Here is a 26345-nt window from a genome sequence, read left to right as displayed (position 1 = left end):
GTTATCTGTCTCTGATGTTCAGGTTTTGCTGCATACCTCCATGGGCACTGTTCTGAATTGGCATCTGTAATTCTCCTACTCTCAGATGGAAGTACAGAGTTAGACATGCCATATGTTTAAATCCACATAATACTATAAAATACAATAATATTTCTTGTAGTCTCTGTAATGTAAACTTCTCTGATCCTCTGTGGCTGATGTGGAGTTTAACCAAAAAAAAAAAAAAGCTGATTGTAATGGTAGAAAATTAAATTATCCTTGTAGTTGCTGAAAAATGTTGTGAAATGTACAATATTTGAGTTTTATTACAATAATAACAATCTTCCTAAGAAATTACAATCTGTAATTTCTTAGGAATTGCACCCAGCATACGTAACTAATTATACTGTATAATGCATGGTATTGGTATGGTGATTTATGATTTATCTACTGATATCCGTATTAGAAGTATTGTGATTGAGAGGAAGTATTATCTGTGCTTCCCAACCATCAGCCTGAATAATCTGCAATTTACTGTATTATTAAACAAAATTTGGCAGTGTTATTTGTTTATAAATGAGTGATCTGGCAGTTCATTCTGCCAGAACAGTTATTTATTGTAGTGTACAGCATCTAGTGTTATATTGGCTGCTGTTCTGACCATTGTTTGCTTCAGGTAGTCAATATTTGAATGGTTTCTGTGGAATTCTGTGCATGTCAACATAATTTGTAGTCCAAAAGGCCATTCCAAAGACATAAGGAGATCTGGAACATTGCTGAAAAGTTACAAGTGTGAATTGAATCCAACTGAAAGGTTCATTGGCCACTATGGAACACAGTTTTGTTTAAAGGAGTTACAGATTTTATGATAGCCATCTTGGAGGTTATCATATCACTTATTTCACAGAAATCCAATTCTTTTTCACTGTTCCTATGTGATTCTCATGGTCTTTCTTTTGAAGTAAATGTCCTTCAAATGTTTTAGTGTGTGAATTTTTTTCACTTTACATATCTTGTAGATCTTTTTGCTCTAGTCATTTGGTGATAGGTCCCTTATTTGATTGTCGAAGTGGGAGCTAAGTTAAAGCAGGAGACAAGTTGAATAGGTATTTTGCAATGATAATTACATTTGAAAGACCATGAGAATCGCACAGGAACAGTGAAAAAGAATTGGATTTCTGTGAAATAAATGATATGATAACATCCAAGATGGCTATCATAAAATCTGCTTCCTGAGATTGGATAGTATACATCCTGTTGCTCACTAAAAAAGGATGCATGTGAGTACATCAGTGCATTAAAAATATTAATGACATGTCCCTAGACTCTGGAATGATTCCCATTCACTGAAGAAGCACTAATGTTTCCTAGTCCACAAAGGAGGTGTGAGAAGGATATGGTCAACTATATAAACTGGTATATTTGACTGCTGTGGGGACACTTGGGCCTGTAGTTAAGGACATGATGGAGGAACATATTGAATTTACTGAAAGCAGCCTGAAAGTTGGTAGTTCAGTTTGATTATGTTATGTTTTTCAAGAAGGGTAATGGATTACACCTAATACTCAGTTAATGTTCACAATAGCAAACATCACAAAGGCATCTGACAACATTATAATGCTTCTTTCAACATGAAAGAAGCAATAATGGGAATCCTCTGTGACTCCTATTGTCTCTTACAGCTTCATCATGATTTTTATTAAACTTTTGAGGTTCATGATCTTTGAAGGGTTATTGAAGATTTCATCATTATTATAGGTGGGAAGGAGCAGTAGTGCGTATCACATGCTTCTTGATTAGACCGGGGTTCGAGCCCGTCACCACCAAATACGGAAGATGCGGAAAGGTCGGGGAATGACCACCGCATGTCCCGGAGCAATATGGCCTTAGTTGCTAATGCTCTTAAAAACCAAAAAACAACAACATCATCATTATTATTATCATCTTGTTCTTCGATTTGTACTTTTGCCTACAACTAAATCAAATTGTTGATTTTGAGTTCTTCTCTGTGAAACTCCAGCAACCTATTCACACCTTCAGTATGCCATAAAGATGTTATATCATTTCCAAAACAACTTGAAAGCTGTTTTTTCCTTTTTTTCACTATCAGCAATTGCCTGAGCCATGGTTCTGCTCAAATAATACTGCTTAAAGATGAAAATAACCCCTTGATCCACAAGTTGAGTAGGGAACTATTGTTTTGGGGAAGGAATACAAGTTTAACTTGTATTCCTTCCTTGAGGGTAAGAATCCAAAATATGAGAAGAACCATGATCAAGAGCATTTTTGATGCATAACAGTGCCTTAAATGACATATTCTTTTCCAAAATATATTTTTCCACTTCCGGTACAAAATAGTGCAGAAATCGGTCCTCAAAAAGGTATGCTTTCTTATTCGATCAAGCTAACCCATGCTTTCTTATTTGATTTCCAAATCACTGGCAGTGAAGACCTTGAAACACTTTTCAAAGCCTGTGGATTCTCACAGTGATACGCTAATAATCCTGTTTTGCCCACTTTTTTACCATTGTACCTTATACCAATTGTTGTTGACTGAGCTAAACATCCTACAAGATTTCAGAATTGATAAGGTTCCTATCTACTCTGTAAAGGTTTGATAGGTTTCATATTTACTCTGTGATAAAGAATTGATAATAGCTTTCTTTGGAGTGCCAGAGACACCTAGGTATGGTGAAAGCTTCCTTTTTTTGGAGGAGAGGCACCACCATTCCATATCTGAAATGCAGTATCTTCCTAATAGATTATCTTAAAACAATGTCTTTGAGTGTTATATAGGTTTAATTAATATGATATTAATAAGTTTTATGAATATGATATTAAATTGTAGTATGCACAGGTGAAAAATGATCCCAGATCAGATTCATTAAAATTTATTGATCTTCAAGTTGTGTAATGAAATTGAGTATGTACAACATTTGTGTTATTGTTTTTTTCAGTCCCTGCGAAAAGTTGGTAAAGATCACAGGATCCTAATGTTGTGTGTAACTGTGTTTTTATCTTATTTACCTGAAGCTGGCCAGTATTCTTGTTTCTTTGTATACCTTCGCTTGGTAAGTGCTTAGATTAATTTCTTTAAAATTCATAGTTTTTTCATTTTATTCTACTGCTTTCTTTGCACAGATATTTGATTAACCCTTTCAGCAGCAGTATATGTAAGTATATATGTACTTACATATATATATATATTTTTTTTTTTAGTCTGTGTGATTATAAGAGTATGTAGTGAATATCCTTTTTCCAAGGTGATTTCAAATAATGAGTCTGTTAATGTATGAATTGTCTCAATCTTCTAGTACATACTGCCATCTCTTTTCTCTGTTTCTAGATGATAGTAGACAGTATTAATAAATGGCAGCATAGAAGTAGCTTTGAAAATCTGAGATCTCAGGTGCTAGTTTCAGTTGTCTGATTTCGGCCGGATATTGAAGAAATACTCTGGAATTCAGATCCAGAAAATTGGTTAAATAGAATCAAATAATAAATAAATAGAAGTAAAGGATATTATTACACCAAAAAATAATAATAATAATAATAAATTTTTTAAGAACGTCAAACTTTACAAAACTGCTGAGCCCACATATGTTCAGCAAACTCACTGCTGAAAGGATTAATCAGTTGTATATCACCATAGCTATTTTTGAATGTATGTTTGCACAATATTGAGGTTTGTATCTATGAGGATAAATCATATATAATATGAAAAGCCTTAACCAGGTATTGAGTTTATGGTATTAATCAGAATTTGAGTTAATTTTTAGATATTAAATTAAGTAATTGATGCATTTGTTAACAGATAAAAGATTTTTGTGTGTTCTGTTATTTTAGGCACAGGTGATAAAAAACAGGCCTAGGTTGTTTCCTTGATTCTTTTGATAGAAAAAAAATTAAACAAAATGATATTAGAGAGAGAGAGAAAGCATAACTACATTGAATAGATATTTTAATATATGTATGTTGGTAAATGTTAGGAGTTAGTACTGTAGTTATAAGTTTAGTCTTCATTTAAAAAAAAAAATCGACGTGGAAGGCAGTATGTTATGATGCTCATGCGATGGTGTGTAGTGTCAGATCAACTTGTTTACTATAATCTACAAGGTAATAAAAAAGAAAAACACCTTCTGTATCTGGTATCTCAACAATAGCTTAGCTGTTTTCATTATTGTTTTTTTATTACTGTTTTTATAAAAATATGACAAGTATGTCATATTTTTTTAGCTAAAGCTTGTGGCTTTTGTGCACTCCGTGGCTAACATAGGGTGTTCATTTTAAAAGTGAACCCACTTTATTTGTATTAAGTGCAATGCTACTAAGGTTATAATCATTGCCATAATTGTGAGAGGGCAGTAGTGGAGGATATTTTGTAACCAGAGGGAGTTGGCAGTTTTGCATTTCAAGTGTTCAGTTTGTCACAATCTGTGTTCGAAGTCATATATGTAATTACTAGTGAATAAACATTATGCCAGATCCCATTGAGGAGTATGTTTTTTAGTGGAATCTTATTTGAAAACAGTCTTATAGTGAATTTCAACAAAAATTTGTCAAATTCCCTAACACTATCTATCTATGCAAAGCTGCAGTTTTCAAGATAATAGAGAAGTTTCATGAGCTGGGATTGGTTGGGAATAGGAACATAAAAGGAGTGTTCTTACAAATTCCACTTTGATAACATAAGATAAACAATTTTGCAATCTCCAAACAAATCTCTATGAAAACTCAGCATTCAAAGGGGGATATCTCTTGATTAAGCTCATTTTGCAGTAAGAAAATATCCAAAAGTTTTTCTATACCAAATTCACAGTATGCTTGAGTTTTGGGTTAATATTAAAAGTTTATAGTACTATCACTGGTTTAAAAGTTTACTACATCTTGAAGGTATTGAAATTTTGGATAAAATTTATTTCACTCATGAAGCACAATTTCACCTTAGTGGCTATGTCAACAATCAGAATTGGAGAGTATGGAGCATTGAAAATCTGAACAGCTTTTTGAAAAATCCTTTACATGCTCAAAAAAATCAGTGTTTGGTGATAACTTTTTGGTGTGATATCAAAAGGATATTTAGGCAATATTTTTTGAACAAACTATCACCTCTGATGCTTAGGAAGGCATTACAATACAGTTTATTGCATTACTAGAGGAAAATGATACATTTGGTTCAAATGGGATGAGGCAACTTGCCATACTGCACACACAGCTACTGAAATATTGTAAGCGGTTTTGTGTTTTTTTTTTTTTTTTAGTCCATTTGAAATATTGTAAGAGAGATTGAATCATATCACAAGGACTTTGGCCACCTGGATCTCCTGATTTAACATCACCAGATATCTTTTTATGGGAGGTTTATTAAAGCAGAAATCTTATGAGAACAATCCACAAAGCATTCTCAGCTCAAAGAGAGCATCGAAAATACAGTCAGGAGTGTATCGATAAAATCTCTTTGCGTAGCTCACAAATGTGGTTAAAAGAGTGAAGTTATATATTGCTAAATGAGGATACTCCAGCATTGTTTATAAACTATTATTTGTTATTATTGTGATAATAAAATGTATTTTTCTTTGATCATTTTTGGTTTACTTTTAAAATGAACACTGTACTAATTTGCCATTTCATGTACTGATCAAAGTGGGTGAACAGGATGTATCTGTCTACTTGCTTTTGTACAGCATAAGTGTTATGATTACAGACAGTTACAGCTGAGATTGTAAAACTCCGTCATGTCTCAGGAATAATGTTGCAGCACTTGAAGAATATTGTAGTCTACATAAAACTCTTTACAGAACACATGCAGCGCAGTGCAACTTGTATGTGAACCCAAGGAAATTTGAAAAAACAGCAAACTGCACCTACGTAGGCAAAGAAGGGTAAGGCCTCAAATACCTGAGATATTTAATTGCTGAAATCTGCCATACTATTTAATGAAGAAGATACTAAGGGTGCAAGGGGAAGGTTTATTAAAAATCATTAGGATTTGTCAGTCTCGATAGTGTACTTAATGTGAACCACTTTATAGGTATTCCTCACACGTTCAGTTTGTTCATGCTATAGTTTTAATATTGGCTACAGTGCAAGGAATGATTACTGCATCTGCCAAAAAAAGAAACACTCTCTCTTTCCCATCCCCCTCTCTCTCCCTACCCCTCTTCTTGGCAATAACCACAGAACTTCTCCCAGACATCAGTTTCAATTACCTGTGGAAGTAACTTATTCCAATTAACAACTTATTAGTTAAAGGAAAACTTCCTATACTCCATTCTTCTGTCTTAATTTGAATTTATGATATCTGATTCTAGTGTCATTTGATACTGAAAATTTCACCTTCATTCATTTTATTTCTACCTCTCAGAGCCTTAAAAACCTGTCACATCCCCAAAGGTACATTAGTAGCCAAAATCCGTAACCCATGCATTTTAAGTTTCTCATCACATACATGCTCTTTTGCTGATTCTACCAGTCACTTTGGAACTTTTCAAAAAGCTTGATATCTTTTTCAAGTGAGCTCCCATACTTGACTGCCCCACCAAAAATGAATCCTAAATGGAAATGTAACTTCTAACTCTACAAGAAGTAAATTAAATCATCAGCAGGACACCGTGGTATCTTCATGCCATCTTTTTTCATTGTAAAAAAAAGTTTTATACTCCAGCATGAGCACATAAGTCAGACGAGTTTAGATTTTAATCATTTTAATAATGAATGCAATCACATAAGCTTATACCGCAGTGAATTCAAATGCATATGCTACTCCACACTGACCATTCTGCTATGTCAGTCCTAAATTTCTTGTCTGACCATATTAGCCCCTGAAATAGCTTTCTCTACTGTTCTTAATATGATACCTCCATGTGCATATGTTGTTTTGAGGTTATTATTTCCCAAATGTAGGGCATTGCATTTTCAGTAATTAAAACATAGTTACCATTTACTGGACCATCCATGAAGCCTCTCTGAATCATCCTAAATGATCAGTCTCCTTATTTTCTCATCAGCTGCAAATTTTGACATGTTCTGTATTCCTTCATACAAAGTACATTCAGAAAGTTCTCGAAATCACACACCGGTATTTAAATGGTTTGCTATATGGCTGTAAAGTTTCACGGAGCATTGATGTTGACTATCTTGGTATGCGCACATGCCACATAGGAACTGGCTTGACTACTTCACTTATTTGTCACAGCTGATTGATTGTGATATTTTCCAGTTTTAACTGTGTGCTAACATCGAGTTCTTTAAACTTGTGAAAATGTTACAGATATGCTGCAAAATTACAGAAAGTTTATTGTAAATGATGCTCTGAAGAAAACAGCAGTTTATGATTGGTTTAATCAGTTTAAAAATAGATGGGAAACACTGGAAGATGAACCTTGCAGTGGAATACCCTTCAACATCACAAAAGCAAAGGAACTCGTGTGAAGCGATATCAAAATGACTGTTGTTAAGATTGTTCACGAAGTTGGACAATGTCTGTAGGCATGGGGTTCGAGCCCGTGACCACCAAATACGGAGGATGCGGAAAGGTCAGGAAATGACCACCGCATATCCCCGCAGCCATATGGCCTTAGTTGCTAATGCTCCTTAAAAACCAAATAACAAACAAAACAAAACATCTGCAAGCATTAGTACACATAATTCTGATGCAACTTTGTACATACATGCATCACATGTATGTACAAAGTTTGTTCCATGCTTGCTGTCAGATGATCAATCGAATTGACTGCAGGAAAGCCATTTCAGGTGATTTGTTCGAAAAATCCATGCAGATCCGAGCTACCTAAGAAAAGTGGTCACTAGGGATGAGAGTTGGGTGTTTGCCTGTGACTCTAAGACCAAGGTGGAATCATCTGAATGGCATACAGAAATCTTCCCAATGGCCCAAGAAGTCTTGTGCAACAAAATCTAATGGCAGTCGTGCTGGTCATTTTTTTCAATGATGAGTACAGAGTGCACTGTGAATTTGTGACTAGAGGGAGAAGCATTACTGCTGCTTACTACAATGAGGTTTTGACATGTTTACCTGAGAATGTGAGGTGAAGACAATCTCAAAAATGGAAGGATGGCTGCATCCTGCACCATGACAATGCATTCAGTCGTGCAACAGCCTCCCTGTTTCCCTGGCCTTGCACTGATTGACTTCAGGCTGTTCCCTGAACTGAAAATAGAATTTACCACCCTTATTATAATAAATAATCACTATGAATATTTTATATAAAGAATAAATAAAAAATGCCAAAAAAAAAAAAAAAAAAAAACATTTAACTCACTGACAGTGACAATTGTTGCTGTGTTAAACATGATATAATTATTTAAATGTTGAATAAAACCTACCACTTTGTGACCATTTGTGTTCCAAAACTTAATGTGAAAAGCCTGAAAGGTGGTTAAAAACTACCTTTCAGGTAGTAATTTGTCAATTTTAGACCAGGCTTCATTAAAGGACCCATTTCATACAGCTTGCCAACCAAACCTTTAGATATACAGCAGACTCTCAATTAACCGGGACACTTCAAGACTTCAAATTTTAAAAAAAAAAAAAAAAAAAAAAAAAAAATCAACCATAAATAAAAAAAAAAAATTCAAGTAATAACTAGAATAAGTATAAACAAATATTTTGCAAGTCGTAAATAAGCGACAAGCGGCATTGTAAGTCGTTATTCGGAGATTAGTGTGCCTATTATCTTACAATCCCCGCTGTCTTCACAACCACCGCTCAAAAAAAAAATAAGAAAAAAGAGAGACCAAATGATGTTTAGTTTGTTTTAGTGCATTGCGTCAATTGTTGTGTTCTGTTGCAGTGCAAAAGGATAAATTTTGTTTCGTTATTTATGTCAAGGTTGTCGGTTTTTTTTTTTTTTTTTTTTTTAGAAATCATGAAAATGATGGGTAAATGCAAAAGAGTTGTTTTCAGTTAAACAAAAACTTGAAATTATTCAAAAGTTTGAAAACAGTACGTCTGTTAAATCTCTAAGGAATCATTTTAATAAGGATGTATCAAAATGGCCAAACATTAACAAGTATCGTTCGGAATTTAGATTTGTCAATAATAATATAGTAGCAATATGTTATTAGTCATTCTCGAGTTACGTAAAACTTTATGAAGTAAGAAATCCTGGAACGTATCTTTTATGTATGTCTGGGACTTTTGTATTTTTGGATTAACCGGGAAATTGATTATCCAGGATTTGTTTTTTACCCTCTATCCCGGAAAATCGAGAGTCTACTGTATTGAAAATTTCCATCAGTGCTCTAAATGACACTTGATGCTTTTTTTATTCAATCACTCTTTTCTTCTTCTTTCCCCTCATTTTCTTTGAGATAATCAAAACCTTCTTTTCCACATCATGTGCCAAGTGAACAATCCTCTGCAGCTCTTCTACCAATGAGGTCTCTTTCATTCCATCAGGCAACATCTCTTCCTCCAGCATTCTGAGTTGAGGATTTGATTTCATCTAGAGATTCCTTTATATTTGTTTTAGTCAGCAATGCCTTTTTGATCAATCACTGCCAGACATAGGTGAATTGCACTCCAATATGGTCAAGAATTCTCACAAGTGGGCAGTGGGTATAATAGAACTTAAATATTTCAGTGAGACACAGTTTCAACAGATGGATCATGGTCTTAGCTACACCTCTGCAACATAACTACATAGACACAAGTATGAAAGCCTACATTACATTTTTAGCAGTTCTATGTTTGAAATGTAATATAGGCTTTCAGAGAAATGTTTGTGAATAACTGAAACTGTAGATGCTAAATGGCGCCTCCGTAGCCAGGTGGGAAGGAGCAGCAGTGCGCAGCACACGCTTCTTGATTAGACCGGGGTTCGAGCCCGTCACCACCAAATACAGAGGATGCGGAAAGGTCAAGGAATGACCACCGCATATCCCGGAGCAATATGGCCTTAGTTGCTAATGCTCCTAAAAAAAAAAAAAAAAAAAAGATGCTAAATAGATACTGTACAAAAACTTATCCCACAATATCAATGGTTTTTAATGTATTCTGAAACAGTTGTGTGTGGTACAACTGTTTCAGGAAGAGTAAACTGAAATTGGCAATTAATTGAAATATTTGATAAAAATCTACCATTCATGACTGTTTGTTTCAAAAGTTAATGCAACCACCATCACCAAATTAAAAACCACTTTTCATACAGTAATTTGAAAGAGATATCGAGCATTTTCAGCTGGTTATATGTACAAAGCCTAGATTTCTTTGATACTGATATGAACAGTGTAATTAAATTGTAACAAAAATGTCTTCATCATTTTGATGAATATGTGGAAAAATAGCATGCAGATAGTAGTTTCATAAACATAATTTCAAGTTCTTCAATAAAGATTTTTTTTATATAGCAACCTTTGTAGCCTTATTTTGAGATCAAACCTAATTTGGAAATTTATAATTTATACGTGTGTATTTGAATATGTGTAAGTCTTGGAGTGGAAAAAATATGAAAAATCGCCAAATGTCAATATTGGTGATTTATTGACATTAGATAATTTATTTTCATATTTTCTTAAGAATAAAAAAAATATAAAAAATATTTTCTTATTTTTATATTTTCTTAATTAAATAATTGTAGTCTTTTCAGATATAAAGGAAACATTTATTATTTATAGCTGCATTGTAATACATTGATTGTGTAAATTATTTTATGAGGTTTTCCCCCACAGCAATAATTAAGGTGCAACAATTTTTGCTCCCAGGTAATGGGATTTTCTCCTGATGAAGTGGCACTTTTCATTGCAGTTGTTGGCTTGCTTTCAGTTGTTGCACAGGTAAGACTTTTTATTTGCATATGATTTGTAATTATTATTACTAGGAGCAAAGCAGATTTAAATCATTGGAAGACTTAAGATATAACTGCATTGTAATTTATCACTGACAAAAAAAAAAAAAAAGAAAGAAATTCCATTATAGGAAATGAACCAAAGCACACATGAAATCCATACACACGCATTCCATCATGCTGTCACATCTCTCACAAAAAATGTGTTGAAACGTTATTCATGTAAATATTTATTCACACATTTTCTCTCTCTCTCTCGAGCGCCTCCGTAGCCAGGTGGGAAGGAGCAGCAGTGCGTAGCACACGCTTCTTGATTAGACTGGGGTTCGAGCCCGTCACCACCAAATACAGAGGATGCAGAAAGGTCAAGGAAAGGCAGAATGACCACTGCATATTCCCGGAGCAATATAGCCATAGTTGCTAATGCTCCTAAAAACCAAACAACAACACATTTTCTCAGGAATTTTGCCAGTAGTGATAAGGAAGTGATGAACCCTTTGTATAAAGCAATTGTTAGGCCACATCTTGAGTACTGCATACAGGCCAGGAAGCCTCATTTCAGGAAGGATGCGTATCTGTTCGAATGGACAGATACACATCCTTCTAAGGAGAGGAGCAACAAGATTAGTGAGAGTGGAACAAATGGATGCTCTTATCAGGAAAGTCTCCAGTTCTTCAAATTGTAGTGCCTGGACACTACACACCTGCAAGATCTGATTCAGCTGTTTAAGGCTTTGAATGGATTTAGTAAGCTAAATGTTGATGGAATCCTTCCTCTTGTTCAGATTACACACATGAGTAGCATAAGCTCAAATTGAGGAAAGATTGCTGGCTAGATGTGCAGAATTTTTCTTTCAGCTAGTGGGTAGTTGATTGTTGGAACTATTGCATAAATTCAATATATTGATGTTCTGTACAATTCTGTGTTCTACATTGTCAAAATTTTGTTCAGTGGCTTTTGTCTTACAACATTACAATACAGAGTATCACAAAACAAGGATCACAGTTGATTTCTGATAATTTTTAATTTCTTCTAGGTACTTCAGTGCTTCCCCAGGTGCAAGTCTTTTGTTCACCACATTGTTAGAATCACTTGGTAATATACTAAATTCAGAACATAATCAAACTGATTTCAAAATGTTGCTTCAGCCTTTATGGGTAATTGCTACACATGCATGCCAAAACAGGCTCAAAATATGAGCTGAAATAAACAGCTGTATTGCATTTTACAATGCATCGCAACCCAAGATGAAACATGTACCAACATGCATGTCTGTTGACCAGTCACCACCTACCAGTATGGTGGTGTTAGGTATAAAGGCATTCAACTTTTAAAATAATGATAAAAAAGAAAAAAATATATATTATACACCGATAGCAGTTATAGTGTTAAATGAGAGGTAGAGACAACACCACCAAATTTTTACTGGGAAATTAGTAAAAATATTCTAAAATGCATTGAAACTAGTCATTATAATTAAAGTTGGGCCAGCATTCTATTAATATCTCTGAATAAATCCATGTTTCCGTAAGTATCCCATGACTTGATAGGATAGTATATCTACTGCCTGTGATTTCTGTTTTCAAACCATTTTTTTTTTTTTTTTTTTTTTTAAATTATGAAATATTTATTTACTTTCATTATCTACTATTTTTTATGCATATCCGTAAAAAATTAACTTCATTCAGTGTCATAAATGTGCAAGCCACTTTAACTCTTATAGGCAAGGCAAGATTTGGGCATTTATGAAACATAATTGGCAAAGTGAATTTTATTGTTGCCTTACACGTTACTAATGTAGCATGAAATGAAACTTTTCACTGAATTTTTTGAATGATTTATTAACCTCGCATGTAACCTGCATGATGGGAGCATAATCTGGCTTAATATATAAAGATTGTCAGTATATGCAAGAACTCACCACTTTCAATTTTTTTTATTTAGAAGGAAAATTAGGGCCTTTGTAACTGCCTACAGTGAAGGAGTTCTTCCTAGCTAATTGTAGATAGATATAAAACATCAAATATTTCAAATTTGTATCCCAAAATAAGGTTACCTTATATGTTTACTCGGAGAGAAACCCAGTAGAATTACAGAATATACATAGTTATGACTAATCAACAAGTGCAACTGTGCTGGTACATACTGTTTCAAAATCAAGGACTGAGGTTAAGGTGCATGAGGCACCTTAATCTCTGTTACTCACTCACAATTCAGATATATATCAGTAGCATCACAGTTAGTTTATATAACAAACTTTTATTACAGTAAATCCTTGATTTAACGGACTTTGGATTTAACAGATAAAAAAAAAATTTGCACCAGTGTACCTTTGAGTGTGCCCAATGTTTGTTTGTTTGTTATTTAGGAGCATTAGCAACTAAGGCCATATTACTCCAATATATGCGGTGGTCATTCCCTGACCTTTCTGCATCCTCCGTATTTAGTGGTCTAATCAAGAAGCATGTGCTTGAGTGTGCCCAAGAGATAGGAGAAAACCAGGGATTCATGAGTTATGCATGGCTTAGCTCATGAGCCCTTGACAGCGAGTGTCCCCCAGTGTGTTTTTAGATATGCTTACTATCCGTATATCATGTGTCTCATTCCCCTATTTATAACCTCACTTACAGTATATCATCATGGTCCCTAAGAAACTAGTTAAAAGAGAAAACGTGTGCATCTGAGTATTGCAGAGAAATTAAAACGGTTAGAGAAATATTAGACTCTGATGTGTCTGTTTCCTGCATATGGCATGAAAAAAAAAAAAAAAAACTGTGTCAACTATTGTAAATAGAAAGGCTAAGTTTAAGGAATTTTTAAGAAGTAAAGCTAAGAAAGCTCCAAAGATAAACTGATATCTCAACTTCGGCTTCTTAGCTTTGACTCTGAATGAAGTTTTTCCAGGCATCATTATGTGATCACAGTAAATTATCTTCTAATAACTGTGCTTGGTATCAACCAGTGAAATCAAGGTAAATAAAAGCTTGGTTTTCTTATTGTTTAACTTTGTTTCTGATACATAAGTATACAGAGTTAAAAAAAAAAATCAATTTAGTGGACATATGTCAATAACGCACATCCCTTTCATCTTTTAGTCCATAAAATCAAGGGTTCACTGTACATTTCATTAAGATATGTTTAGTGGACCCTGTTTAAAGATTTGTGAATTTGGTTGGTTAATTAGATGGGAAAGGAGATGTTGCATATTCTTGTTGTAATCTAAATAATAAAAACTATCACACCACTACCAGTTTAAGATAAAAGACCATAAACTATTAAAATCTACTCATACTAATCCACTACGTTGTAGCTAAAAGTTTTTTTTTTTTTTTTAATTTAATTTAATTTTTTGTTTTAACTTTGTAGTGGTGTTGTAGTTTTAGTCATTTTGATCATATAGGTATGTTTATTTTTTATTCAGATGAGTTGGGTAAGCATTACTTTTCAGTTTTTATGAAATAAAAAAGCAATATTTATATATAACTTTCTGTAAACAATGTTATATTTTTCTTATATAAAAATATACAGTAAAATATAATAATTTAATAATAATTAAATATAATAATTATATATATAATTTATATATAAAAATATATTATATAAATTTCTATAAATAACGTTATATTTTACTATAAATGTTATTGTTTTATTTTATAGATTGTTTCATACTGTAGTTTGGAGTAGATAATTCGATTAATAATATTATGGTCATGATGATCAGTAGCGGGAATGAACAATTTACACTCATTCCAATTAGTATCACACTTCATATTATGAATTGTCATTAATTGAGTATATCACTTTGTCATAGTATATTGCAATACACTACAATCTCATACGTCTGGCATTCTGGAATGTTTCTCCAAGGGTAGTTGGCTATAAGGCAGAGGACAAAGAGGCTGTGACAGGACTTTGGAAAAAAAAAAAAGCACTGCAGGTGCTGGATCTGTACATTATGTTCTATTAATAATTTCCTAACACCAGTTTCTTTGTGTTTGGCATATTTCATAGACTGTGTACTTGCAATGTATAAAATCATTCATTTTGTGCAGGGTATTAAATATTATTTCACTCTGTATTACAGTAATATATATTACTCCAGAAGAGTAATGCATATTACTGATATCTTTCTATACATTAAAATAATTTTCCTCCTAATGATATTTATTCAGCCAATGGGAGAAGAGAGGTGCTGGTTACATGGTAATATGTAACAAATACAAAAATACGTAACAGAAGCTTGTTTTACTGTAGTAAAACAAGCTTCTGTTTAAGCATGGCACACGCTATGTTTATCTAACATGATCATGCGGTACCATTCTTGATTTCCTTATATAATGTATTTATTTAAATAAACTAAATGCAAGAAAGCATAATATTTTAAGAGTTTAAGATTCTATATCTATGTAATATCGGTGTATATACACCATAGACAACTCTTAAAGAAAAACTATGATCGTAGTGTGAAAGGCACCCACCAATGAAAAGCCAACTAGCTTTGAAACGGTGCTGTCTGGGTGGTGGTGCCCACCGAGAATAAGTGACAGTAGTCTTCTCTATTAGTGAATGGTTACTTGTTCTAGGTAGTGCAATACATGGTAACGTGTTGTGAAGGATGAGCACAATATGCAATACAGATGAAATGATGCCTTTCACACTACGATTGTAGTTTTTCTTTAAGAGTCGTTGATGGTGTATCTACACCGATATTATATAGATATAGTAACGTTTTTGTGTATTCATAGCTGAGGAAGAGACACACACAGTTGAAAGCTTCTGTAAGTATTTTATTTTATCAAAATAAGCGAGTGCAGCGAGCAGGGGGGCAAAGCCCTCTAGTATATTATTAATATATATTTCTAGTCACATGACCAAGCTTGTCAAGATGCTGAGGCTTTTGCAATTACAAATGACCTCACACAGATTATTCATTTACTTACCAGAATACCAGGCGATCCCAATGACAGCCAATTCTCTTGACTGTTTTCTCATAATCGACCTTTCAAAGTACACAGTCAAGTTGAATGGTCCCCTTCCCAGGGGACCACTTCATCAGATCATAATTTGGTGATGGTCTCTTCTCCAGTGAAACCTTTCCCTTGTGGCCATTTTCAGCCTCGTATTGTTTGGCATTACAAGAATGCAAAAATGAGATGATTTGTGAGATGTCAGTTCTTTCTCAGATCGTGTTAGTGAAGTAATTCTTGTAGGAATGAAATCCTTTATTCCACACTCCCTTAAAATATCTTTTATATATACCTTGGTTTTTCAATAAATGTGTTAAGTCTGTTCAAGACAAAAATGTTCTTTTTGCACTTGGCTCACATCCAAATCTCCAGGTTCATTTTCTGCCCACACTAAAAAATTGTAAAGCAGTTAATAATCAGTCCAAACTAGATTTTGAATAGGCTAAGGGTAGAAATCTTGCTTCTTATGCAAACAGTAGTCACGCATTCTGGTCTCTTGCCACAACTATTGGCGCGCCTCCGTAGCTAGGTGGGAAGGAGGAGCAGCAGTGCATAACACACTCTTCTTGATTAGACCGGGTTCGAGCCCGTCACCACCAAATACGGAGGATGCGGAAAGGTCAGGGAATGACCACCGCATATTCTCGAGCAATATGGCCTTAGTTGCTAATGCTCCTAAAAACCAAATAACAAACAAACAAACAAACAACTATTGGCTGCAAATTTTGCCAGTCTGTACTTCCACCTCTTTTAAAACCTGATGGTTCTATTGCCTCCTCAGCTGAAGATGAAGCCTAGCATCTGCTAGAATCAGATCACATCAGATAAAGCCTAGCATCATCTAATATCTACTGGCATAGGTACTAACATCCTACTTTTCTTCTAACCCTTGTATTGATGATCATGGTAAACTATCTTCTCCATTTCCAATACACTCCACTCACTGCTTCCTGTGGTCTTCTGTTGAAAGGGGCTTGGCGCATTATAGTCTTAGATGCTAATGCACCATAAAATCCTAAAACAACCAACCAACCAACCAACCAACCAACCAATCTGTTGAAAGGATGTCAGAAGAATTTTGAACAGTCTTGATGCCAAGGAAGCTCCTGATGGCTTTTTTCCACTTTTTCTCAGAACCTGTGTTCCTGAGTTATCCAGTTCTGTATTGCCTTTTTACACTTGCTTATTCGACTGGTGTTTTTCCTTTTGCTCATGTCCAGCAGCCAGTTATTAAAAAGGGCGACAAATTCCTCCCATCCAATTATCATCCCATTGCATTTACCTCTACTCTTTCCAAAGTAATGTAAATATTATTAACTGCCAACTCCTGAACTATATTGAAACATTCCATTCGATAAATGATTGCTAGTATGTATTCCATCAGTGTCGTTCCACTGCCGATATTCTTGTTTGTGTTACCCACCTATGAACAATTTCAATTATATTATATAATATCAGTGTAAATACACCATAGTTTACCCATAAATTTAACTACATAAGTATTGTAACTGAGAATAAATAACAGTAGTCTCCTCTACTAGAGAAGCATTATTTATTTGAAGTAGTGCAATACCTGGTATCTCGTTGTGAAGGTAGCCACAATATGGGATAAAATCAAACGATACCATTACACTACTTATGTAGTTAAATATATGGGTAAACTATGGTGTATTTACACTGATATTATCTAGTTAATTTCAACCCATAACATATTATGCCTTGTGCATTTAGTCTTCAAAAGAATAATTTCAATGGAGTAGGTTGGTAAAACTCAAGCAGTTGATTTTGGCATTTCTTAGACACTTTTTTTTTTTTTTTTGTGTGTGTTTGGCATAAATGTTTTCTAAACAAGTATCTATCTTATTGATTGCCAACTGTTTTTTTGCAATTGGTTATTCAGTTTTATTTCTGACCACTTTCTGCGAGTGATGGAAGATGGCTCTCTATCTTTTAACTTCTCCACTAATGCTTTTGTTCCCCAAGGTTCAGTTCTTAATAATAATAATTTAGATAATTTCAATCCTTCTAAAACTCAGGCCTGTCTTATATCTTGCAAAAAAGATTCTTCTCCTCCTATTCTTATCTTTGACGATACTCAGATTTCTAGACAAAATCACATATCTCTATTAGGGATTACCCTGACTTGTAATCTCTCTTCGCATAAGCACATCACAAATATTGCTTCCTCTGCATCTAAAAAACTGTGTTTTCTCTTTCACTCTCAGCATTACTTTTCTTCTCAACCACTTGTGCAAATCTCAACTTGGCTGTATCATAGAATATTGTTCCCACATTATGGGTGGTGCACCCAAAACCTCTCTCAGACTTCTAGACTATTCAAAAGAGGTTTTTCAGGTGAATTAATGACCCATCTCTTACAAAGTCTCTGCGGTCTGTTTAGCTGCATGACTTTTCTATAGATACTTTCATGGCCACTGTTCTTCTGAATTGGCATCTATAATAATTCCCCCATCTCTTCCAAACCAATCGAAACATGTGCTTCAACCAGTTAGCATTCTTTTACTATCTAACTTCAAACCCACAGAACCAACTTTTCTTCTTCTTCATTTATCCTTTCATCTTGTTTTTTAGAACAACCTTCTTTCACATATATTTCCTGAGAATTATAATCTACAGAAATTCAAGTCTAGTGTCAACAAGTGCGTTCTCCTGTCTTCTCAACCTTCAACCCATTGCATGGTATTAAGTACGATAGGTTCTAATATCTTTCCATTTTTGGAGTTTTCATAAAAAAAAAATTTGGCAACAGGTTTGCAGTTTGGCTTACTGCTGGTGGCTTTCACTCATTTCAGATCACAGGGATCAGAGGTACTTTATTATTTAGTTAGCAGAAGCACACTTATTTCATTATGCAATCCAACACTCTGAATTCACATAGTAAAAGAAAAATTTTGTCCCTAATCATTAAATTATGCTAGTGGCTCACCTTAACTTGCCAAGTATAGAATATATACGTGATACAAATTATTTCAGAATACTTAAGCTATGTGTATAACTTACAAAGAAATGAAATTTTCAGAAATCTGATGCATGTGTTATGTCCTGTGGATGAAAATTTATGATGTTCTCCTGCATTCTGTTAATTTTGTTCCAATTTTTTATTTTTAATTATTGTTACTAGGTCCAGCAAAGTTAGCATGACTATGAAGAATTGCTCCAAGCAGTTCTTCTGTGGAATAAGTTCTTGCTGCTTGCACCAACTGCTCTGAATGCATGCATTCAGAGCAGCCTCTAGCAGGATATAATAGTGTCACAAATGGTTCCTTTATGTGTGTGGGGGGGGAGAGAGAGAGAGAGGTAATAATTCAGCATGTCAGTGGATGAAACTGGAGGCCTAAGGAAGAAAAGTTTATGCCCTGAAGGGAATTAATTAAGAGGGCTATAATGTTCCAGACACTTTGAGTTCTAAACATAGTAGGAGGAAGTATACAAGTTTAGCCCAAGCTTTATCAGTGAGCCCAAAAAGATTGTGCAAGACTCGTAGGGTAGAATTTTTCTTATCATGTCTCGCACTTGTTGACAGAAGAGAGAAGGTGCTGTTCTTGTAGAGATGGGATATACACAAATAGAAGTGAGGGAAGAATATTTGAAGCATGGAGGCAGTGGGAACTATTTCAGGAAACTTAGTCGGATGGGGGGGGGTAATATATAGAGACCAAAATTTTTACCATATCCTAAAGCAGGGCTGTCCAACCTTAGGTAATCTGAGGGCCACATTAAAAAAAAGAGATCAATCTGAGGGCTGCATCCAGAATAATAAATACAGTACAGATATTAAAATATTACGAGAGACTTACCGTTAGGTTTAGCAAGGTTTAGTCCTACCGTTAGGTTTAGCAAACACTTCTAAAATTTTGTAATAAAGGAAAGTCATGTTGTTTATAAAAGTTTTTATTGAAACAGTAGACAAGATATAATTGCTTATAATTATTATTTCATTTTAATGAGAGCTCTGTGGTTGTTTGTTTTCATTTACTAACATAGCTATATCAATATCGATGCTTGTAGTTGCCAATCACAGTAAATGTGAAAGTGATTTATCAGTCAATGAACATCTGTATTTGGATTTTATGTATTTCATTGTTGAAAAAGTACTTTCCCAAAGATATGTGCTCCCAAGCATTGAACACATCTTGAGTCCAAAGTCCCTCAATTTTGGATAGCGCTCTCTTGGTAATAATTTTAAAAAAAATCTTCTCTTTTTTCGATTCTGTCAGTATAAAAAGGGTCGGATTGCAAATTGCACAATTCCAGTTGGAGGTCAGATCTTACGTTTTCAATGCTGACAGTCAGTGGTTGAATGAAAACTGAAATATCTTCTTCAGTTTCCTTAATATCGCCAAATCGATTCTCAAAGCCCTCCATGATTGTTTCAATACACTTTATATGAGCTGAATATGATGTTCTCTCAAAATTCTTCATTTCTTCAAATTGTTTTTTGCAATTAAGAAAAAAAGTAAAAATATTATTGGCCAGTGTTGGCTTCAAAAGCGTCGATTTACTTTTAAAACCATTCAGATGACCATATAAGTTGGCAATATTCTGTTGTTTGCCCTGCAGCTTTAAGTTCAACTCATTCAAATGGTTGGTCATATCTGTTAAAAATGCAAGATCAGATAAAAAGGTGGGACCTTGCATTTGATTTTCAAGTTCTGTTGTGTCAGACTTCACATCGTTTTTAAGAAATGGGTATTTCTTTCCGAATGGCAAAAAAGCGCTCCAGACGTTTTCTGGCACTTAACCAGCGAATATCGGAATGGAGGAGCAAATCGCCATATGCAGCATCCATTTCACTCAAGAAATCGCAAAGCTTATGGTGGGTCAGAGAAATCTGTATTTCAATGCCATGAAATACAGATTTCATGGCATTTACTTGACGTAGAGATTTTCCACAGAGTGCTCCTTGATGAATGATGCAATGAATGGTAGGGCAGTTAATATTATTTTGTTTCAATAGTCCACAAAACCCGATTCTAGTCCCAGTCACAGCTTTGGCCATGCAAAGATATAAGACTGAGCAGTTCATCATTAATAGTAAATTATGGTCCTTGAGGTTGTCACAGACATTCTCTCAGATATGCCAGACAAGCTGTACTTGCTACCTGGGAGTCTAAAACGCTGATGGAACTGATATTCGGGTGACACTCAAGTCAAGTGGACCCAATTTCGGCGAAGTCCGGACGGTCTGTGACAGCCAAATCCTCTGCTTGCACCTTCACGATGGTGGGACTGTTAGTAATCCTGGGTATAACCTCCATGCATAAGCACATGGTGGGTGACCACCCAGGTGTGAACCAACGTAAGCAGGGGTCGAGGTGTGGCGCCCACACCACATGGAGGAATGCCGCCCCTCTATGTTACCAGGCAGTACTAGGTGGTAGATGACTCTCATCAACCGGTGAAATACCACCACTTTGCTTATTGGAGGCTTGAAGTGGTGGAACCCATGTTTAGTCTCTAGAGCTAAGTTCTGGTCAACCCTTCCCTATCTCTTCCATCATGCAGTATGATTGATGACTTTTGAGGTTATGATGAACGTCGTGGCGAGATCCAATATTCCTTACATTTCGAGGGTACAGCTCTAAAACGGTTTTCGCAGGCCGGCCGCTAGTTAGTACACCGGACCGAACCTATTGGTAACTCTCTAGGAGGCTTCCGGATCAGCTAGTGTATAATCTTGCTACCTCTACTCTGCCAGATAAGTGACTGGAGGGAGTCCGAGTAGTGTGTATGCGGGGAGCATTGTCGAGGCCACGTTATGTCAAGGATCTGGGTATATTCTTACCACGTGTACGCCATATCCAAAAATTTCTTTATTTCATACAGCATGTCCCACCCACTTTTTCTTACTATTGAATACACCATGAATTGTCAAACTAATAGAACAAGCTTATCTGCAAAAAGATCTAAACCTCCCAAGGATTTCCTAATTCATTTCACAAATATACGTGGTCTCAATTCTAATCTCAACGATGTCCATTTCCACTTGCAGTCTGCCAAACCCCATGTACTTTTTCTGACAAAATCTCAGTTATCGGTTGATTCAACTACTGCTCATCTCAGATGCCCAAATTATTCGCTGTATGATTCCTTTCGCCTCAAAGGTGGTACTTGTGCATATGTCCGTTCTGATATTCCCTGTCAGAGACTTGGCAATTTGGAATCTCCTCTCTTTGATTTTCTCTGGCTTAAAATCTCTCTACCTCATTGTGTCAAATTCATCTGTTGTCTCTACCGTTCCCCCAACTCCACTAATCACTTGGAACTCTTTGACTTCCTCTCGTTGCAACTTGACTTTCTCCAGTCCAACTTTCCTAACAGTGAGGTAGTTTTCCTTGGTGATTTTAATGTTCACAACTCCAGCTGGCTTCCGTTTTCTAGTCACACCGACCCAGCAGGTCGAGATGCTGACGCTTTTGCAATTACTAATGACCTAGCACAGATTGTTCATTTACCTACAAGAATACCGGACAATCCGAATCATACAGCCAATACGCTTGATCTTTTTCTCACAAACAACCCTTCTAAGTACACGGTCGAAGTGAGAGGTCCTTTAGGCACTTCAGACCACAACTTGGTGATTGTCTCTTCTCCAATGGAACCTTTATCTCATGGCTATTCCCAACCTCGTGTTGTTTGGCATTACAAGAATGCAAAATGGGATGACCTGCGAGACTTCTTTTCTTCTTTTCCTTGGTCGGATTACTGTTTCAAAACTCCTGATGTCAACGTTTGCTCAGATTGTGTCAGTGAAATTATTCTTGCAGGAATGGAATCCTTTATCCCACACTCCACTTTAAAATCTCGTCCTTTATCTAAACCTTGGTTTTCCAATAAATGTGCTAAGGCTGTTCAAGAGAAGAATGTTGCATATCGTAATTGGCTTGTTTCTAATTCTTCAGTTTCATTTTCTGCCTACACCAAAGCTCGCAACAATTGTAAAGCAGTTATTAATCAGTCCAAACTAGAGTTTGAACAGGCTAAGAGTAGCAAACTTGCTTCTTGCCCTAATGGTAGCCGAGCATTCTGGTCTCTTGCCAAAGCTATTGGCCGCAACTTTTGCCCATCTCTGCTTCCACCTCTGTCCAAACCAGATGGTTCTGTTGTCACTTCAGCCAAGGATAAAGCTGACCTGCTAGCATCCCATTTTTCTTCCAGCTCATGTATTAATGAACTTGGTAAAACACCTCCCACCATTCCCAACACGGTCCATTCAATGCCTCCTGTGGTCTTCCGTCAAAAGGATATCAGAAGGATTTTGATGAATCTTGATGCTAAGAAAGCTCCAGGTCCTGATGGTATTTCTCCACTTGTTCTCAAAATCTGTGCTCCTGAACTTACTCCTATTCTTTGCCGCCTTTTTTCACTTTCTTATTCCAAAGGTGTTTTTTCTTCTGCTTGGAAATTTGCTCATATCCAGCCAGTTCCTAAAAAGGGTGACAAATCCCTCCCATCCAATTATCGTTCCGTTGCAATTACTTCTACTCTTTCTAAAGTAATGGAGAAATCAATTAACCGCCATCTCTTAAACTACCTAGAAACCTTCCATCTGATCAACGATCGCCAGTATGGATTCCGTCAGTGTCGATCCACTGGTGATATTCTGGCTTATGTTACCCATTTATGGACTACTTCAATGGAAAGGTTCGGTGAAACACAAGTAGTTGCTCTTGACATCTCAAAGGCTTTCGATCGTGTTTGGCATAAAGGTCTTCTAAACAAGCTTCCATCTTATGGTTTGCCAACTGTTTTTAGTAATTGGTTATCCAGTTTTCTCTCTGATCGCTCACTGTGGGTGATGGTAGATGGCTCTCTGTCTTCTAACTTCTCCACTAATGCCGGTTTCCCCCAAGGTTCAGTTCTTTCCTCTACTCTTTTCCTCTTGCATATCAATGACCTTCTTCCATTGACTGGAAATCCTATTCCATAGTTTTGCCGATGATAGCACATTGCATTCAACTTTCCATTTTGAGAAACCTTGCCCTGCTCAATCAGCTTCAACTTTTCGAAAATCTGCTACCAATTCCTTAAATGCCAATCTTCAGGTAATTCTCCAGTGGGGCAAAGACAACTTAGTTGATTTCAACCCTTCTAAAACTCAGTCTTGTCTTATATCTCGCAAAAAGGATTCTTCTGCTCCTATGCTTATCTTTAGTGACACTCCGATTTCTAGGCAAAAGGATATATCTCTTTTGGGGATTACCCTGACTTCTAATCTCTCTTGGCACAAGCACATTACAAATATTGCTTCCTCTGCATCTAAAAAACTTGGTTTTCTCTTTCGCTCTCGGCGTTACTTTTCTTCCAAACAGCTGCTCACTCTGTATAAATCGCAAATCCGCCCTGCCATGGAATATTGTTCCCACATTTGGGGTGGTGCCCCCAAAACCTCTCTCAGGCTTCTTGATTCCATTCAGAAGAGGGCAGTTAGGTTAATTAATGATTCATCTTTAACAGAGTCTCTCCACTCGCTTTCTCATAGACGTACTGTTTCTGCTGCATGCTTCTTCTACAGATATTTCCATGGGCACTGTTCTTCTGAATTGGCTTCTATAATTCCCGCTCTCTCTTTCAAAACAGTCCGAACACGTGCCGCCAACATCCATTTACTGTTCAACTTCAAACCCACAGAACCAACTTTTCATCTTCCTCATTTATTCATTCAACTGCCGTTTTCTGGAACAACCTTTCTTCATACGTATTTCCTGAAAATTACAATCTACAGAAGTTCAAGTCCAGTGTCAACAAATATCTTCTTTTGTCTTCTCAACCTCCAACCCAAGCACGGTACTAAGTACTATAGGTTCTAATACCTCTCGTGTTTGGGGTTCACATAAAAAAAAAAAAAAAAAAAAAAAAAAGTCCTTCTGAATAGTTCGAACAAAAATTAAAAGTTGACTTACATACTTGATCAGTGCTTTCATCCAGACACGATGAAAAGTACCCTTATTTTGCCATTGAATCACACAGATTGATCCATGTGTTATACCTGTCTTGCAACGGTCTGTTGCAAGACGGGTATAACTGTTTCGAACTTCTCAGCTAATTTCGGCTCATTAAATTGTTTTGCCATTTCAATTGCACATTTCTTCACAATCACGTCACTAAAAGGCTTTTTTGCTTTAGCTAACTCCAATGCTACTTTGTACGAGGCGGCAAGGCTAGAACTTGTGCAGTGCTAAGTTTAGCAAAAAAACTTGTTTGATGCATCAATTTCTTTTTATATTCTGCAATAATGGTGCTTCTTGATTCCCCAATATACATCTCAAATCTTTTACTGTGTATCGGCTTTGATACACTCGCTTTTCTTCTTCAATTTTTCTTTTCTTCTTTTCTTGTGAGACATGGTTGTTCAATGATAAGTAATAATTTATTAAGTAGAAGTGAAGTATATTGAAGATAACATTAAAATCAATCGCAATGTGTATCTAGTAATTTGGTGAGCCCTGGTGACACAACTTTGATAAGCGGACGGTGACCTGCCCCGAAGCATGTATGTTGAAACGAGACATCTAGCATGGATGCAACGAAATGAAGAACTTGAAGTCATGCGTAGAAGCTAGGTTTGCACTTGCAAGTAGTGTTTTGCAACAAGAGTTTTATTTTTTCATGCGTGGAAATCAAAAGGCCTAACCCACAGGAGGGCTGCACAAAATCATTCCGCAGGCCTTGGTTTGGACAGCCCTGTCCTGAAGCATACGTAGTTTCGATTCTTGCACTACTTCACACCTTGTTTGGAAATACAATAATTTGCAAAGCATTAGAGGAAGTGCAGGGCCTGTTGAAGGTACTAACAGTATGGCTCCAAGATCTGAAACTGGCTGGGGAATTATGGGAATGTAATGGGGAACTACTGAATAGTTGCACAAAGAGCTAGAACTCAAAATATCCAGTTCAAAAGTTCTAGTGTCAACAACTATGTTAAATTCAAAATTTTAAGGAATGTATCGAAACATTTTATTGTTGCCATTAGCCTGGTAGCACAAATTGTATAAGCTGTAACATTCATCTGAACTGTTTGCTCCATTTTTTAACACGTATTAAAATTTAACATTTCATAAATATGTTCATATTGTGTAAATAGCGATTAGGTTTACATTTAAATATCAACTTGTTTCCTTAGATTTTGTGGTAAAGTATGAGAATATAATTTGTCATTATCTTGAAAATTTATTGTGCTGAACATCTGTTGATGTCTTGAACCATTACATTTATCAACTGTAATGGTTACCCTCTCCCCCCCTCATATATATATATATATATATTATTTAAGATATTAGTTGTAGTGGTAAGTTCTAATAGTGCAATAATAGACAACATTCATTTATGCATTTTACATACTTGGGATATATATATATATATATATATTTTTTTTTTTTTTTTTTTTGTATAATTATTTGTATATTTGTTTAATTCTGTACATCTTTGTCTATTTTATTTCTGTATAAATTTGCATATTCTGCATTTGTTTAACTCTAAAATTTTCTGTATAATTTCTTCTGTCTCAAAGAGTTTGTATAACTATTTGTTTAAAGATGTATAACTTTCTGTATCATTCCTTCCTTTGCAAAC

General features: G+C 35.5%; 1 protein-coding gene across 1 annotated transcript in view; it reads left to right on the top strand.

Moving 5' to 3' along the window:
• The window catches only part of LOC150078465 (solute carrier family 71 member 1), a 172666-nt gene that overhangs the window by 101901 nt on the left and 44420 nt on the right, over nucleotides 1-26345 (top strand). Inside the window, exons 7-8 of the mRNA XM_090385072.1 lie at nucleotides 2937-3050; nucleotides 10702-10773. Of these exons, the coding sequence (XP_090241198.1) occupies nucleotides 2937-3050; nucleotides 10702-10773 (186 nt within the window). The remainder of the gene's footprint in view (nucleotides 1-2936; nucleotides 3051-10701; nucleotides 10774-26345) is intronic.

This window comes from Mastigoproctus giganteus, chromosome 11 (assembly GCF_048544385.1).
Source record: "Mastigoproctus giganteus isolate SK-2022 chromosome 11, ASM4854438v1, whole genome shotgun sequence".
In the NCBI taxonomy this organism is placed as follows: Eukaryota; Metazoa; Arthropoda; class Arachnida; order Uropygi; family Thelyphonidae; genus Mastigoproctus; species Mastigoproctus giganteus.
Note: the sequence above shows the minus strand (reverse complement) of the source record. Positions and strands in the feature narration are given on the sequence as shown.